At 47.8% G+C, this 15,870-nt stretch overlaps 1 protein-coding gene across 1 annotated transcript in view; it reads left to right on the forward strand.

Annotated features, from left to right (window-relative positions):
- Nucleotides 1-14,471, forward strand: part of LOC137591176 (activin receptor type-2A-like) — a 28,438-nt gene extending 13,967 nt beyond the window's left edge. The window contains exons 2-11 of the mRNA XM_068308998.1: nucleotides 2,199-2,406; nucleotides 3,013-3,146; nucleotides 4,218-4,372; nucleotides 8,991-9,134; nucleotides 9,218-9,361; nucleotides 10,360-10,505; nucleotides 10,592-10,706; nucleotides 10,858-10,996; nucleotides 11,084-11,214; nucleotides 11,317-14,471. Coding sequence (XP_068165099.1) covers nucleotides 2,199-2,406; nucleotides 3,013-3,146; nucleotides 4,218-4,372; nucleotides 8,991-9,134; nucleotides 9,218-9,361; nucleotides 10,360-10,505; nucleotides 10,592-10,706; nucleotides 10,858-10,996; nucleotides 11,084-11,214; nucleotides 11,317-11,511 — 1,511 coding nt within the window. The 3' untranslated portion in view covers nucleotides 11,512-14,471. The remainder of the gene's footprint in view (nucleotides 1-2,198; nucleotides 2,407-3,012; nucleotides 3,147-4,217; nucleotides 4,373-8,990; nucleotides 9,135-9,217; nucleotides 9,362-10,359; nucleotides 10,506-10,591; nucleotides 10,707-10,857; nucleotides 10,997-11,083; nucleotides 11,215-11,316) is intronic.
- The last annotated feature ends 1,399 nt before the right edge of the window (nucleotides 14,472-15,870 follow it).

Here is a 15,870-nt window from a genome sequence, read left to right on the forward strand (position 1 = left end):
AAAACCATGCATGGATACCAGCCTACCACTCTGAGGACAGGTATGAAAGCAGAAGGCTTTGACTGCAGAGACTTACGGATAACGCCTCACTGATCACCCAAAATGCATCACCTAAGGTGATCGAATCCAATAAGCCAGACTGAAACCGTGATCCATACACGTACGTTTGAGGCTGCAGGCGTTTTGACTGGTGTCAGCATTAGTTGACACAAATATCTTCGCAACCGTTGCAGATAGAAAGATGAAACAAAAAGCACATTACTCGGGCAGCAAAGGGAATAAAAATGAGATGATGACCTTGACCTTGAGAAAACTGGGTCAAAGTCAAATTTCAAATTTTTGTACACTCAGGAACCGGATAAGATGGAAAGACGAGGGAGAAGGCCAGTGTGAGTAAGACCATAGATCAAAGCTAGTAGGTCAGAGCACTAGCTTTGATCTTTGACCTACGCAAGTAGGTCAGGGTAAAATTATGAATTCAGGGGTGTCACGGGGTATTGCAGTCTGTGACTGCATTGGTTCTCGTTTCTCCTTGAGCAGCAACAGTAATTCACAGGGAGCAGTTTTAGTGTCCTTTAGCTGAATCCGCAGCGAGCGGATTCAGCAAGACTCCTTGAAGTCTTGTCAACAGTCCAAACTGGACTAACTGCCTGGCAGGTAATGAGATATGGCAGCAGCAATGTTAAAATGACAAGCTGTCACGCAGCGTTTTCTCCTGGAGATCAGCTCCTCAGATGCGGCTGCCTGCTCCCCACCACGGAGGAGCTTTCATTTTTTCACAGGGAAGTAAAAAAGAGTTTTATTGTCGTACCTGGAGGCTGTGAGACCTGTCCTTCCACCAGCTATTGATCCAACACTAAAGTTTATATTTATCAGTGGCAGTAAAAGAAATAAATTTTTCATCCTCAGCTACAGTGTCTTGTAAAGCTCAAACTTCAAATGCTGTTTTCATCCCTCTTACCGGTTTATGCGGCAGAATACTGGATTGTCTGCTTCTTCTTTTTAAAAGCCAGCATGCTCCTTCACGTTCAGATGCTGGGCTTGCACTAGGAGCTAGTATGCCTAAACCACTGTGGCTCAGTGTAAAGGAATTGAGTAAACCACAAAAAGCCACATTCTGTGTCCAAGAAAGTGCACCGCGCCGACAAGCAACGCTCGTCACGGGGGTGTGTGGGGGGGTCACCCCCCACAAGGGGAAATTTTGTAGAAAATGGGGTTGTTTTTCTGCATTCTGGTGCATTCTGAGGGCAAAATCTTCTGTTCAGTTTACCTAAAAAAATACACTAAAGTCAACAGTTCAAGCTGAACTATCTTTATTTCTGTCCTACTTTATGCAGGTATGAATGTGAGATTCAACAATTGAATTGAAATTGAAAACAATTGAAAACTATGTGAAGATACAGTCACACAAAATATTACTCAATGTTTATTTGTAAGTTTTACTTGGACTAGAAGACACTTTAACTTTGACTTAGACACTTTCAATAATTTTGAAATCAAAGTGTCATAGTTTAGTTTGGTTTTTTTAAATTTGATAATATGATTTTTCATTTCAATTTAAAAAGGCATTAAAAATAGCAAGTGAGGTAAATACACATTTACATGCATCGTGGTTATTCCTGTTGGTCATAGGGATCAAAAGTCTAAGACTACAAAAAAGTATTGATAATATCTTTCATTTACCTTCTGATCGGTCTGTCGCCACTCCTACCCCCTCTCAGCATTCACCATTTGTTGTTCAATTAGAATTTTAACACAAAATCTACTACAAAACACTCAATTTGTTTTGATCGATCGTCCTCGCCTTGTCGTACACCAATTCGCGGGTTTAGCTTGTAAAAATAGAATCCTTTTTTTCTTCATTGGACGAGAGGAGGTCATGACCCGAGTGCATATTTAATGATCGGGAGCATTCGGGTCACTTCGGCTAAATTCCATCGGCATGCTTCGGCTATTTCCGTCGGCATGAGTGCCACCTAGCGAGAAAAAAAGTTTTCTTATGTTATAGCTTGGGGATTTTCGCAAGTCCAAAAAAGTTGTAAGTTTTAGCCTTTTTGTCCTAAAAATAAGAACGCCACTGTGCCTACACAGGCTAAAAACCTTGTCACCACTCTGGAATTGACTTTGCCTATGACGTAATGGCGATCGGCTAGCGCGAGCCCAGAGATGTTAAAGGTTGTCCTCCTGCTCCCCTCCAGGTGCCATCCTGGGGCGCTCAGAGAAGCAGGAGTGCATCTACTACAACTCCAACTGGGAGAAGGAGGGTACCAACCGCAGCGGCATCGAGCCGTGCTACGGCGAGAAAGACAAGCGGCGGCACTGCTTCGCCACGTGGAAGAACTTCTCCAACACAGTGGAGATCGTCAAGCAAGGCTGCTGGCTTGACGACATCAACTGTTACGACAGGTAAGGTGGACGATCCCTCCTACTAATGACTACGGTTGAGATGCAGGTAGAACGTGGAGATGAAGGACCACACTGCTGGTTTGGCTTTTATTTAAAAGCCAGCCATCAGAAGCGTATCCTGGTCCAGGCCCAGTGAACACATATTAATAGCTGGACCGTCAACCCTGCATCAGAGTCCGGTTTGAGCCGGTTTTGCGAGTGTTTTCCTTTGATTCTTGAGCGATAAAGTCGATGGATGTTTTGCAGCCTGCACAGTTTGGGTACCTCTGCTCAGACGGCGCCACCTCACGTCCCTGGGGAGGCCAGAGCAAGTCGAGGGCGGCTGCCACTTCCTTTGGCTTTTATCTGATGACTGTGTGAGTGTAATGAGTGTGTGTGTGCGTGCATGTGTTATTTTCTAAGTTTTTTTTTTCTTGCACATTTTCTGGTGCAGAAAGGAAGCCAAGAGGGTGGGAATGAGCGCTCATGTGTGGTCCTTCTGCAGGGAGTGCATCCAGATGATGTGTGCACTCACTCGTGCATAAACGTTTGTGATCTGCAGGGGAAGAGAGAGATTTACGATCTGGTGTTTCTTGTTGTTAATCCCAACCCCCGTGTCTTCAACAGTAACGAGTGCGTGGAGAGGAAGGAGAGTCCCGACGTGTTCTTCTGCTGCTGCGAAGGCAACATGTGCAACGAGAAGTTCCTGTACGCCCCTGAGGCTTCCCCGCAGAGCGACCCGCAGCAGTCCACCGCCTACAGTACGTACAGTCCAACACGCCTGTAGTCTGCAGGGTGACACACAGGACCCACGAGGGATGCCTGAACACAGAAGCACTCTGCTCCTGTCGATACGTTTAGTGAAGTCCATGTAGTTCCAGATGGAACGCTGTAGAACCGTGTCAGAAGATGAACTAACAATCTGAAAGCCGGTTGAGGTCTGAATCCGTCCCAGATCCTGAACTTCCTGGTGTCGCCGTCTGCAAAACTATTCCTGGATTTGAGGGAAGCGGGGAACTAGAGACATGAAAAGACATGCTGGATTTGGTGCAGCCAGAGAGCTGAACTGTTGAACTGAACTCTCCTTGAAACCGGAGATAAAATATGACACTAAAGCATGTTTTCAGACGTGATACCAGAGGATTTGAAAGTAAAGGCTGCTTTAAGGGGGGGGGGGAGACCAAGCTGAGCCGCATCGGTTTGAGTTCATTGATCAACTTGTCGCCGCCCTTAACGCTCATCATTTCAAAGCTGACCCATCCAACAGGTCGCCTGTCTCTTCACATCTTTGTAAACCTGTAAAACACCCTGCTCAGGGTTACTTTTTTTGCCTCATTATGCAGTTGTTGCAGCCCCGTCAACACCCCCCCCCCCCCGGCCTGTTCTTTCTTTTTCCTCTCTTTCATTTCCAACCCAACACGTGATGACGGCGACTGCCATCAGCAGCCGAGCGCCGGCGCTTTTGTCCTCATCAAACTGTCACACCTTGTGACGGGAGGAGCGGACTGAGCCAGCAGGCGTCACCCGGCTCCTCCTGCGGGGGTCAGCCACAGTTCAGAGCCCTGTTATTTTTGGCAGGGGGATTACGGTCGTGTCACGAGATGGATTTACTGATCCTGCTGCGTGCGTGTGTGTGTGTGTGTTTGCGTGCATCGATATGATCCCTGAGCAGCAGCAGTAAGCTGTAAGCGGGGTTAGTGCACTTAGAGATGATGCAGCATGATGCCGGGGCCAATCAGGCCTCTCCATCAGGGTTCATTCTTCTTTTTTTTTTGTGATAAAATAATCCAGGTATAGTTAAGTGTTTTTTCTCCTCTCCTCTCTCCCCACAGCCACCTCCAACCCGTTTTCCCCGAAGCCCCAGCTCTTCAGCACCCTGCTCTACTCCCTGGTTCCAATCATAGGCCTGGCTGCCGTCGTCCTCTTCTCCTTCTGGATGTGGAGGCATCACCAACTGGCCTACCCCGCCGCCCTGGTCCCCACACATGTAAGTCTGCCCAGATGTGAAAAGTATTAAGTCACAAAGAAGGGTCAGAAGTAAATGTCGATCTTACGACACAAGTAGGTTAGAACTCATTTGCTGCTCCTGTTAAAAAAAAAAAAAAAAAACCCAGACTGTTGCACTCTTTGCAGTTGGCAGCGTGTTCCAGCTTCTCAGCTGATCTTGTTTCTCGGAGGCCGAAGCAGCCCTTGACCTCTCCTGCCCCGCGTAGCAGAGATTGAGTCCGACTCTGGGAAGGAGTTTAACTTGGATAATTGCTTTTTTACAAAGGTAAAAGGAGGTTCGGTGTTCCTCCTTCTGCGCCAAACACTCCTCAGACTGGTTACTGACGAACGAGAACAAACGTTTCACATCTTCCAGTTGCGATCCCCGGCGGTGGGAAGTAACGCCAGGGAGGGAGCAACGTTGGGTATAACCGTCATCACCTGTTTGCATTGCAACGTATCAGGCAGAAGAGAATCGTTTTTACCAGACAAGGTTAAAATAATTGTTGGCGGCGGCCTGGGTTGGCCTACATTTGTCCGTGCGCTCCTGAATGTTTCATTACTTCTCTCTTATTCAAATTCCATTCTGAATATCTCCATTCCTGCTTAGTCAGAAATTCCTTCTTTTTCGCTTTCATGTCTCCACTTGAGTCGGATGATGTCGTCACCTTTCAAACCTTTTTAAAACAATTCCCGAAATCTCTTTTCCTGTAGTGCCAAGAGGAAGGCTGGGTTTTTGTGGGGTTTTTTTTTTTTTTTTTTGTGTGTGATTTGGGGGTGGGTGGTTTAGAGCTGGATTCTCTGCTGCTCTGCAGTCGGGGAAAAGAAATCCCATGCAGAGCCTCCACCATATGGAAGAGGAGTCAGGGACCTGTGCATTATTGAACAGGCTTTATATAGGCAAACAAAACTAAACACGGAGTCGCTCGCAGCGCTGCCTCAGGGTGGAGGCGGTGGCGGCGGTGTGTGGGTGGGGATAGAGGGGGAAGTTAGAGATGTGCCGCTCTCCCTGGATGTGTTTTCACTGAAGGATAAAGAGTCAGACGCTCACTTGTGAGCAGATGATGAATGAAACACGAATAGAGATGATGATGAAGAGCAGCTGATGGGGAGGAAGACGATGACTTTTTTCCGGGGTAGATCAAGATGTGCGTCGTCACACGTGCGCAGCTTCTCACTGTGCGGACGTGGAAAAAAAAAAAGAAAAGAAAGCAGGTCACTCGTACGAGAATGTATTCAGACGTCAGCACGTGTCGCCATGGCGACGGCAGCACGTGACGCAGGGACCGGTCGGCCTGTTCAGGGGCCGTGTTGGAAGAAAACGCGGTTCGCCTTTGAGAGAAACGCCCTCCTCTTCATCTGAGGAAGAGGCTTTGGCTAAAGCAGCATTAGCACACGAAATCCGAGACATCAACACAATCAGCTCATCTTTTACTTCCTGTCGGTGTTTTTAGCGAAACGACACCGCTGAAACGGTGCGACCAGTGTCAGGAGAAGCACACAGAGGTGTTTTTTTTGTTTTTTTTTACCATCTGCACACCGACTCAGCCCCTCCGCGGCGCTCCGAAGCAGATGAAATGCACGATGACAGTTTGGAAAACTTGACTGTACGCTGTCATTCCAGCCAGTCATGAGCTGCATATTTGCCACCAGGCCTCCATTCTCCACACCAGTAAGGTGTGAGGTGGAGGGCCAACCGGAATTGATTCCGTTCGAGTAAACAGACCAATAACTTTAACACGGAGAGTAAAAATATAGTTGTTGTTTTTTCTCATCCTGGAGGCGATTCTGTCTTCACCCATCTCACAGATTGATCCCGATCGAGATGTTAACTGCTTCATTATAAGACGTTTGTGACTTCTGGTCTGATGCGGCGTTCCATAAAACGCAATCAACTCTTTTAATTCTTTATAAAAGGTGATCTTCTTACGCGTTTCCCTCCAGCCTTGAGCCTCGCTGTGGATCTCCTCCGTTTGTCGAACGCGCTCTACGTTCGTCACCAGAGCGCAGACATTCCTAACTCGGCATTTCGTTTTGTTTGTTTCGTCCATTTCCATTCGCATCGCTTCCGAGCATCATCGGGGTTTCCTCCAGCCCTCAGTAACACCTCCTCCAGCCTCTGCGGGGTCACGCCAAGGGTCCCGAACCACAGCTTTAGACGCCCTGCTGCGAGGGACGCCCCATCCTCTCCTTTTATCTACTTCTATTTCATCCACTAACTGACAGAAAATAATTTCTCTGTTTGCCTCTTATGTTCCTGTTCAACAAGCATGCCTTTCACATTATGGTGGAGGTAAGAGCAGTTTCAACTGAAGTATAGCACTATTAATTCCCCCCCCCCATACTGGCTTCTGAGCTTGCTATGAATCTTTCCACGTTACCCCAGACCACCGTTCTGTTCATCTCTTTGCTTTTTTTCTAGTGCATCTTGCTTTTTCTTCTTTGTAAGAACATCCGTTGATTTTGCCTGGGTTTATCTTGCATGGTTGGATTTCTTTAGTGCATGGAGGGAATGGCCGGAGCGGCTCGGTATGCAGCCCCACCCCCACCCCACCCTTTCTGTGTGGATGTCCACCTGTAACATGTAACATGTAACATGTTGTGTCTGACTGGACTCGGTTTCCACGGCGGCGTCGGCTCTGCCTGTTTCTCCTGCTGCACACCGTGGATGAGTGCAGATACATTTTTGCATGCGTAGGAGAATCGCCACTTCCTTGGAACATTTTCAAGTCACAGAGTGTAAATTACTTAAGAGCATAAGCCTTTGCGAATGTGCTTTGGCTCACAATTGATCAGAGTGATGTAAGAATATGTGGTGAGCTGAAAACAGCCTCCGGATTCAGTTGTTTGCTCCCTTTTTGAGGTCACGACCTCAGGTTTTTAGGGTTACACCAAACGAGAAGAATCTAGAACGTGTCTTCTATCCACATACGAACCTCCTCCGATGCGACAGGTGTAACCCGATCGGATGACGAGAGACGCTTGAGGTTTTGGGGGAGAAAGGCGTGAAGCAGCAGATCATGTCTTCCTATTTCCTGCGGTCTGCTGACTCGGTGTAATGCGTCACCGTTTTGGAGCCGCGGCGATCGGACAACGGATCCGGTGACTCCCGGTGGCTTCGTCAGGTCAAAAAGTCCGGAAGATGACGAGATGGTGGAGAAACAATGCAGACGCTGCAAGCGGATAACTGCTGCGTTTGTGGCGCGGGCGGAAAGGTGATATCAGATGAGAAAAAATCCAGTTGGTGGCGCTATTGTCGACTTCAGTCGCCGCCAAACGGATCATGAAAGTCATATGTAGACAAGAATTCCGGAGCAAAGTCAGGTTCTCATCCCCGGCTGCTAGCGCTCGAGCACACAGGCTCGCGGTTGAGGTGGGGTTCAAGAGGTTCTCATCACTCCCCTAAGATCTCCATGGAAACAATATCCGCAGAGAGTGATGAGGTCAGAGCCTCGGAAGTCCCGCTATGTTCCGCTGCTAAAATAAACATTTCAAAATCGTGAGATGTGTGACTGAAATGCTAATTTTAGCCCCGGCAACATGCTGATGTTTAGCAGCTAGAATGTTTATTTCCATTCAGCCACAGTTTAAACTGATGGTCCCTTCCTACTGAGCTCCAGTAGAAGTAGGGCTGCATCATCGTTTGTTCTGTTTCTTTACGCATCGATAGAGGATTAAAATGAGAATAAAAGATGAAGTCTGTTCCTTTTTTGGGGGAGGGGGGCTGGTCTCCCAAGTTTAGTCCAGCAGATCCAGCATTTATAAAGGCCTCAGATCTTCATCACTTCATCAAAGGCCTTCTGTGCTAGACCGTTTCCTCTCCTTTTATCCTTTTGGAAATGTGACTCCCTGGTTGCATGCCCCTCTCTCTCTCCCCCCGTGTCTCTGCATCCTTGTTTGCCCTCTGTCCTTCTCTGTGAAGTCACATGTGAAAGTGATTGGCTTAATCCCCATCACCAGCTGTGTTTAGCCTACTTTACGTTCGGAGCGTTCGGCTTCCTCGCGTTCGCTTTTGTCCGTGTGGGATTAGCAGGAAAATGCGAGAGCAAGCGCGAGTTCTGACCCACTGGGTTCAGACACAGTGCTTCTTTTTTTACCCATCAGCCCCCTTCATACCATTCATGTCGCTCTGGATCTCTTACCAAAATTTCAACTGGCAGCCTTACAGTCCGCCGTCCTGCCAATGTAAACCCAAAGAAGTGAAGCCTCAAGGGGATTTGAATTCGAATAAATTCATTCAAATTCCTGAACTATAAATATGCTGCTCTTTTATGACGAGACACATTTTCGGCGTGATTTAGGAGATTTGAATAAAGCAAACAAGCGGAGCTGAGAGTAAACACGGCGGCAGCGCCGATAAGAGCAGCGTCACGTGAACGCAAGGGCACGGATGTCGTTTACAAGCTGCTAGAAGCTAGATGCCATCACCATCCTTGGATTCAGGTTGGGTCAAACTCACTTGCGAGTTGGGTGAGTCGATCAGAGGATCAGGTGGAGTTAGCTGCTCTGCTGATGATGCTCTGGTCCCAGTGTTATCTTCACGCTCTACTAGAGACCAAAGAAGACCTCTGTTCTTTGTGTTCTTTGATTACTTATTGATCGATTTGCTCTCTTCACAGGATCCGGGGCCTTCTCCACCATCCCCTCTTTTGGGACACAAGCCTCTGCAGCTGATCGAGGTGAAAGCCAGGGGGCGCTTCGGATGCGTGTGGAAGGCGCAGCTCATCAACGAATTTGTGGCAGTGAAGATCTTCCCGATCCAGGTAAGGAACGGGACATTTCTACAACAACCAGAGGAAACTTCCCGGATGAAATTAAGTTGAACGCATTCTCCGCTCTGATCCAGGACAAGCTCTCGTGGCAGAACGAGTACGAGATCTACAGCGTGAAAGGCATGAAGCACGATAACATCCTGCACTTCATCAGCGTGGAGAAAAGGAACAACAACCTGGACCTGGAGCTGTGGCTCATCACCGCCTACCACGATAAGGTACGCCGTCTGAGGTGGACACGGAGGCGATGACGTCGCGCCAGTCGATTCCCAGCATGGGAATCGTTTTGGGCTCCTCTGAACCTACAATTTTTTTCCATCAGTAGAGGCAGTAATGAACCCAATATCCAGCAGGAGGAATCTGATTACTGTCAAGAGTTGTGGTTGAGGGACCGACTGATCCATAATCATAATTTACTCCCTGCTGTTCCATTTAAACTGCATTTTGTCAGAGGATGTGGGCTTACTTCCCCTCGCTGTGCTGCAGTCACCCCTTCACAACACAGGGTGCTTTAAATACCTGTATTTTAGGGTAATTACAGTCAGAGCAGAAAGTCTCTCTGATATTTATGAAAGTTTTTTATAAGTATGTATTAGTTTTTTTTAAAAGTATTTAGGTTTACCTGAGCTCTAACTGACAAAAAGCTTTTTGTTTCCTGACAGTTTTCAGATCTGCAGCACCGCTGGAACGGTGATTGCAGAGTTCACGGCGCCCTTGACAGCTGATTTATGCCTCGATGTTCGAAGCTTCCGAGCAGATTTATGCGTTCATATTAGCGACATGTGCCAGCTTGATCTGCGGCTCCACAACTCCCTCTTTTCCGCAGATATTTACAGCTGTCTTTTTAGAGGAATCTCAGCTGGTCCTCTAGCATTTTCACAAAACTAGACCAGGATGGAAGAATCATCGAGGGAAAGGGTCGGCCAGGACGAGTCTTCATCTGTTGGAGGAGCTCGCCCCCTAGTGGCCACTCAGCTAATTACACGTGTCTTTGTCAGATTTGACCTTGTGTCATATTGACATGTTATGTAAGAACAAAGATGCTGTATAACGGATACAGGGAGGAGCTGATGCCTTTTGGGTTTGGAATCTCTGTCGTTGGAGCCAAGTAGCTGCCAAAAAAAGAACAAAACCTCCAGGGGTTTTTGTTTCCATGTTTGATCCCCCAGCATCAGCAGCACTCAGGTTTCTCTTTTCCCTGCTGGTGTTCCCTCAGGGCTCGCTGACGGACTACCTGAAGGCCAACGTGGTTTCATGGAATGAGCTGTGCCACATCACCCAGACGGCGGCCCGCGGCCTCGCCTACCTCCACGAAGACATCCCGGGACACAAGGATGGACACAAACCCTCCATCGCTCACAGGTACGCTAATAGAAACACCTGAGGGAGGCTCTTCTGGCTGCAGGAGGCTTTTAATGGCGTTTCCTTCGCATCTCTGTGTGTTTTAGGGACATTAAGAGTAAGAACGTGCTGCTGAAGAATAACCTCACTGCCTGCATAGCCGACTTTGGCCTCGCTCTGCAGTTTGAAGCGGGAAAATCAGCAGGAGACACACACGGACAGGTAAAGTTCTAGTAGCTGTTTCAATGGGCCCCCCACGGGGTCCTCCTGTGTAGAGCAGGTGGGAGTACCAGACATCGCCTACAGGTGGCAGCGTGGCACGCCTTCACAGGCTTCTCTCTTCTTCTGTTTCCGTCCCGGTGTCGACGTTAAGGTGGGAACGCGTCGCTACATGGCTCCTGAAGTCCTGGAAGGCGCCATCAATTTCCAGCGCGACTCCTTCCTGCGAATCGACATGTACGCCTTCGGCCTGGTCCTGTGGGAGCTGGTGGCGAGGTGCACGGCCGCCGACGGTGAGTCCGGTGCATGAAAACGTCGAAACCCGCGGCCCTGAGCGAAGACCCGTCTGATGTAACACACTTGCGGTGATGCGTTTGCAGGCCCGGTGGATGAGTACATGCTCCCGTTCGAGGAGGAGGTGGGTCAGCATCCGTCTCTGGAGGACATGCAGGAGGTGGTGGTTCATAAGAAGCTGAGGCCCTGCCTGAGAGACTGCTGGCAGAAACACACGGTGAGGAGACAGGATTCCAATATGTTCCCCATCTACGTTGATCGATCTATCGATCTATAGCGACACAAACAGGAAGTGTTTTAAACGGCGTTTCCGTTCCAGGGTCTGGCGATGCTCTGCGAGACCATCGAGGACTGCTGGGACCACGAGGCCGAGGCCCGCCTGTCCGCCGGCTGCGTCGAGGAACGCATCGGCCAAATGCAGCGACAAGCCCCCGTCATCGGCCCGGAAGAGATCGTCACCGTCGTCACCATGGTGACCAACGTGGACCTCCCTCCAAAGGAGTCCAGCTTATGATCGGCCGATCCGACCGCATCAAAAACGGGGATGAGCGGCCGACCCTGGTTGGTCGGCGTGGTGTGTGTGGTTTTCTTCTTCTTTTTTTTTTTTTTTTTCGGTTTTTACTTTCGGTTTTTCTTTCAGTGCAGGCCGCTACTCGCGTTCAGGAAACACCCCTGCGCCCTAACCTCACGACCACATCCGTCGATACCCACCTCATTTTGATACGCGTGCCTGAGGATTTCTAACCGACGGGACTCCCCAAGAACCGTTCAGGATGTTACGGCGACGGAAGAGACGGGACACTTTTATCACGTATTGATTTTTCTACCGTCACACGGGAGAGCAGCCGGTCCGGCCCTGGTGGAGATCCGAGTGCCGATCTCAGAACTCTCACAGCATTTTAGTGTTAAAAAAAAAAAAAGGAGGAGCGCCCCCTCTGGATACAGTCGATGTTTTCTTGTGTTTTTTTTTTTTTTTAACAGACGACTATCGTTTTGCCAATAAGCAACAGCTTCTGAATGTTTATAGTGTTAATGCTGCTGTACATAGTGTGTCACGGACCCTGACGACTTGGTAATCAAGCTTATTTTAAAGGGTTGAGGGGGGGGGAAAGGAAGGGAGGGGAGGGTCCATTTTCAAGCATTAACAACGATAAAAACCATAAACCTCCTTCAACCAAGGTATACCTCATGTGAGACGAACGCGGTTTTAGATTCGCCTCCTTGTTCGCAGTCACGCGTCACGCATCGCACTCTCCACGACTCCTAACGTCAGGCGATCTGACGGGGAGGCCATACGCCCGTCGACCAGTTTTCTCCCTCGTTCCTTCCCCCTTTTCTCTTCAGCTCCGGTTTGATTTCAGCGACTTTCTCTTTAGTTTTTCTAGTTTTTCTTCTGGTAATAATCTTTTAGAAAAAAGAAAAAAAAATCCCATGATGAAGTTTTGTTTTTCATTTTGGTTTGCCGTGTCTGTTGTCAGAGGTGTAATAATATCCACCACTGACAAACCCTGAGATCTGTATTTACAGTATATGTATTTATAGCCATCCGGATTAGCGCTGGGTGTCGGGGGGCCTCCGATGCTGAAGCGCTTCGCGCTCTGGATCGGTCGGACCCGGGTCCGGTTCTGGAGGGAGGGGGGGTACATGTATTTCGCTGAGCCAGCTTGCTTTTGCTTTGATTGCACACATCTCTGGATTTCTATCACGAGTGTTCTGCTCTGTTTTGATACACCTCAGGAATCTTTGCCACTCACCTCCCCCTCCTCCTCCTCTTCCTCCTCCTCCTCTTCCTCATCATCCTCCTCTTGCTGAGTCTTGCTTTCCTTTCCTCGCCTCATCTCGTCCAACATGGTGCTTTCAAGGGCTGCTCGGAAATGACAAGTTGTTTTTTTTCCTTGCATTCCATTTGCAGAAGAGACTCAATGACTTTCAGTTTTAAAAATTCACTCTGCAAATTCTGAACAGACTTCCAGTCGCTTCAATCTTTATTGGTTATTTATTGACGATGGTAGCCTCAGTTAGCAAAATGCTCAAATTTTAGTTTTTTTAAACTCCTGCCGACTCTTCAGCTCTGAAGAACACGACGAATCACCGAGTTGAGACGAGGAATCTACCTTCCCTTTCATCCTGGCGCCATTTCTATGTGCCCATATTAGTTCCTCTTGTAGATGTCAGGCAAAAAAAACAAAACAAAAACGGATGTATCTGTCACTGTTGCGACGGCAGCAATGAGTTTTTAATTTTCCTCTGAGGAACATCGAACACTGGTGCCGGCAGACCTGCAGTCTCTCCTCAAGCTTTGGGACGGTTTTTTCACGGGATGCAGTTTAAAGTCAAGCGTTTCAACAAAAAAAAAACCAAAAAAATGAAGTTGCGCCGATAGAAATACTTAGAAACACGAAGAAACTTCTTCTTTTTTTGCCAGACCGTTTTCACATTCAGGGCAAGACGTGCTTTCATCATTACATGCTAGACATGTAGCGCAGCCAAGTGAACAACCGGAACACAGGAAATACTTAAGCTGCAATATTTTCTGCTGTTGTTTCTCTTTCTTTTTTTTAAAATTAAAAGATTTTATTGAGCTCGTGTAGCTCAATATTGTCTAACTAGAGCTCTTTTTTTTTTTTTTTTAACGACTAAGCATCTTTAGATCTCAGAAACCGTCTTAAGCTTGTTTCTCTGCAGCGTGAGGACAGGAATCAGGACCCGTATGAGACTTATCATCATAAAGGTACCACGGACCTGAAGGAAGTAGAAGCCATCATCTTATTTACTTGTAGCACGAGTACCTATATTTGCAAATAACTATCAGCCATGATCTAAGGTCCTAATGAAGCTTAAGACGTCAGGGACGCTCGGTTCTGCCCCCCTCCGCCCCCCCCAGCAGCTCTTGGATCAGCACTACCTCGTTCACAGGGTGTTAAAGGGGTAGAAAGTCAACTAAAATCTTTACGTTAGGGATTCCCAAGTTGTTCAAAACGTTGTGCAGCTGGAGTGAAGCTCCAGTCGAAATGAGAAAGAAGTTTCCTCGTGTTTTTAGCTCGATGCAATTTTCCTTCTGTGTAAACTTCGACCGATTGGCTCAGTATTACCGTTATCGTCCCGGGTTTGTGCTCTCGAATGCAAAAAACAACAACAGCAACAACAAAAAACCCTTCAGTGTTTTCAACGTTTTGAGTTTAAACTGCTTCCGGAAGCCGACCCAAAACGACAAAAAAAAAAAAAAAACCACCATTCAGGGATTCAGTACTATGCTTTTCTAAGTTCTCGCAAGTTATATGCAACCGGTGCCGCAAAACCTACCCTACACACACCGCCGTAGGATCAGCTGCAGGAGCGACTCAATACACACAGATATCTTGTAGCATTTTCATTTTTTAAATCCTCGCATATTGATGTGTTGTATTTATTTGTTTGATTTACAGGCTCCAGGTTTTTTGGGATCAGAGCTCAACGAAAGAGTTGAGGCACGATTTTAAGGTCGGGGTGGTGTGGGCGGGGGGGGGGGTGGGTGTGTGTGTGGTTGTAATTCAGGAAATACTTTCTTTAATTCAAAAAGAACAACTGTAACATGCTTCTTTCTATCAGTCTATGGACAAACAACCGAGAATGAATGTTCTTCTGACCCCTGGATCTCAGTATTGTGTGTGTTTTGATGGATCGAGCCCCCCCCCCCCCCCCCCCCCCCCGCGCCCTGTGGAACTTGTAAAGGGCTCTGGTGGCTGGTTTTGGTGTGATTGTGCCACCCTCGCCGTAGAAACTTATTAAAAAAAAACCCACGTTCTGAGATCCGTTCATGACAGACACGCTTCAAGGAGAGTTTGCGCTTCATCCTGAAGCTTGCCTTTCCCACGATTCAAAGCAGCGCCGAAATTTCCCAGCATTCATCAGCTCCTTGAACCCACTCACGTCTCCTCTGGTTCTCTGGCCTGCCTGTTTCGAAACTGTTCGGAGGGGGGGGGGGGGACCCAGCGAGGTCACGTTATGGATGGAAAGTGTAGAAAGCGCCGACCAATCACAAGCTCCCGTTTAAAGGTGTGTGAATGGACGCAGGCTTCACGGCTCAGCCTCCCGTCGCTGTGCATAGAAAACTACCAGTGAAACATTTGTGTCTTGTTGCCCCTCCAGGCGCTGTACAGACATGACAACATAAATACTTGTATTAACTATATACTCTGAGCTGAAACTTTATAAGTGTGTGTTGAACTTCAATGTTTCCTCCACATCCATTCTTATCTTTTTTCTGGTGTTTTTGACGCAGCAGCGAGGCGAAAAAAAACCCTCCCTTCACCGTGCGAAACGTAAAAAGGTGCGCTTTGTGTAAGCTTAAAAAAAGCTGGTGTACTTTGTGAGGCATCTAAGAAAGCACTAAAAAAAAAAAAAAGTAAATCACATCCAACCTGAGGGGAGGGGGGGGTGTTTAAGGAGCCCGTCTGGGTCCCCCTGAGAGTCTGAAGAATCCCCCCAAAGCTCTCAAAAGAGCATTTGCAATATGTGTTAACGCAATCAGCCACTACAGGGATTTCATTCCAGCATCTCAGTCTCCTGCTCTCCCCCCCCCACGTTTGGTGAGAATCTTAGAGGAATCATTGAACTCCAGTGACTGACACCCCCCCCACACACACACACACGCACACACACACACCAAGAATGTCTTGGCAGCAGGATACGTCTGGCTGCCAGGGCTGAAATTTCTACAAAAAAAAATATAGAAATAAAAAATGAGACACTACAAGCATTTTTGACCCCACATTTCTCAAAGCTCTGGAGTTGCAGCGCTGATCCAGGATCTGCAGAGGTCGTGTTCACAGGGTTTCTGGTGTCCCGAGAAGAAAATCGGGACATCTTTGCCATTTTCACTCTCCATACATGT

The sequence above is a fragment of the Antennarius striatus genome, chromosome 24 (assembly GCF_040054535.1).
Source record: "Antennarius striatus isolate MH-2024 chromosome 24, ASM4005453v1, whole genome shotgun sequence".
In the NCBI taxonomy this organism is placed as follows: domain Eukaryota; kingdom Metazoa; phylum Chordata; class Actinopteri; order Lophiiformes; family Antennariidae; genus Antennarius; species Antennarius striatus.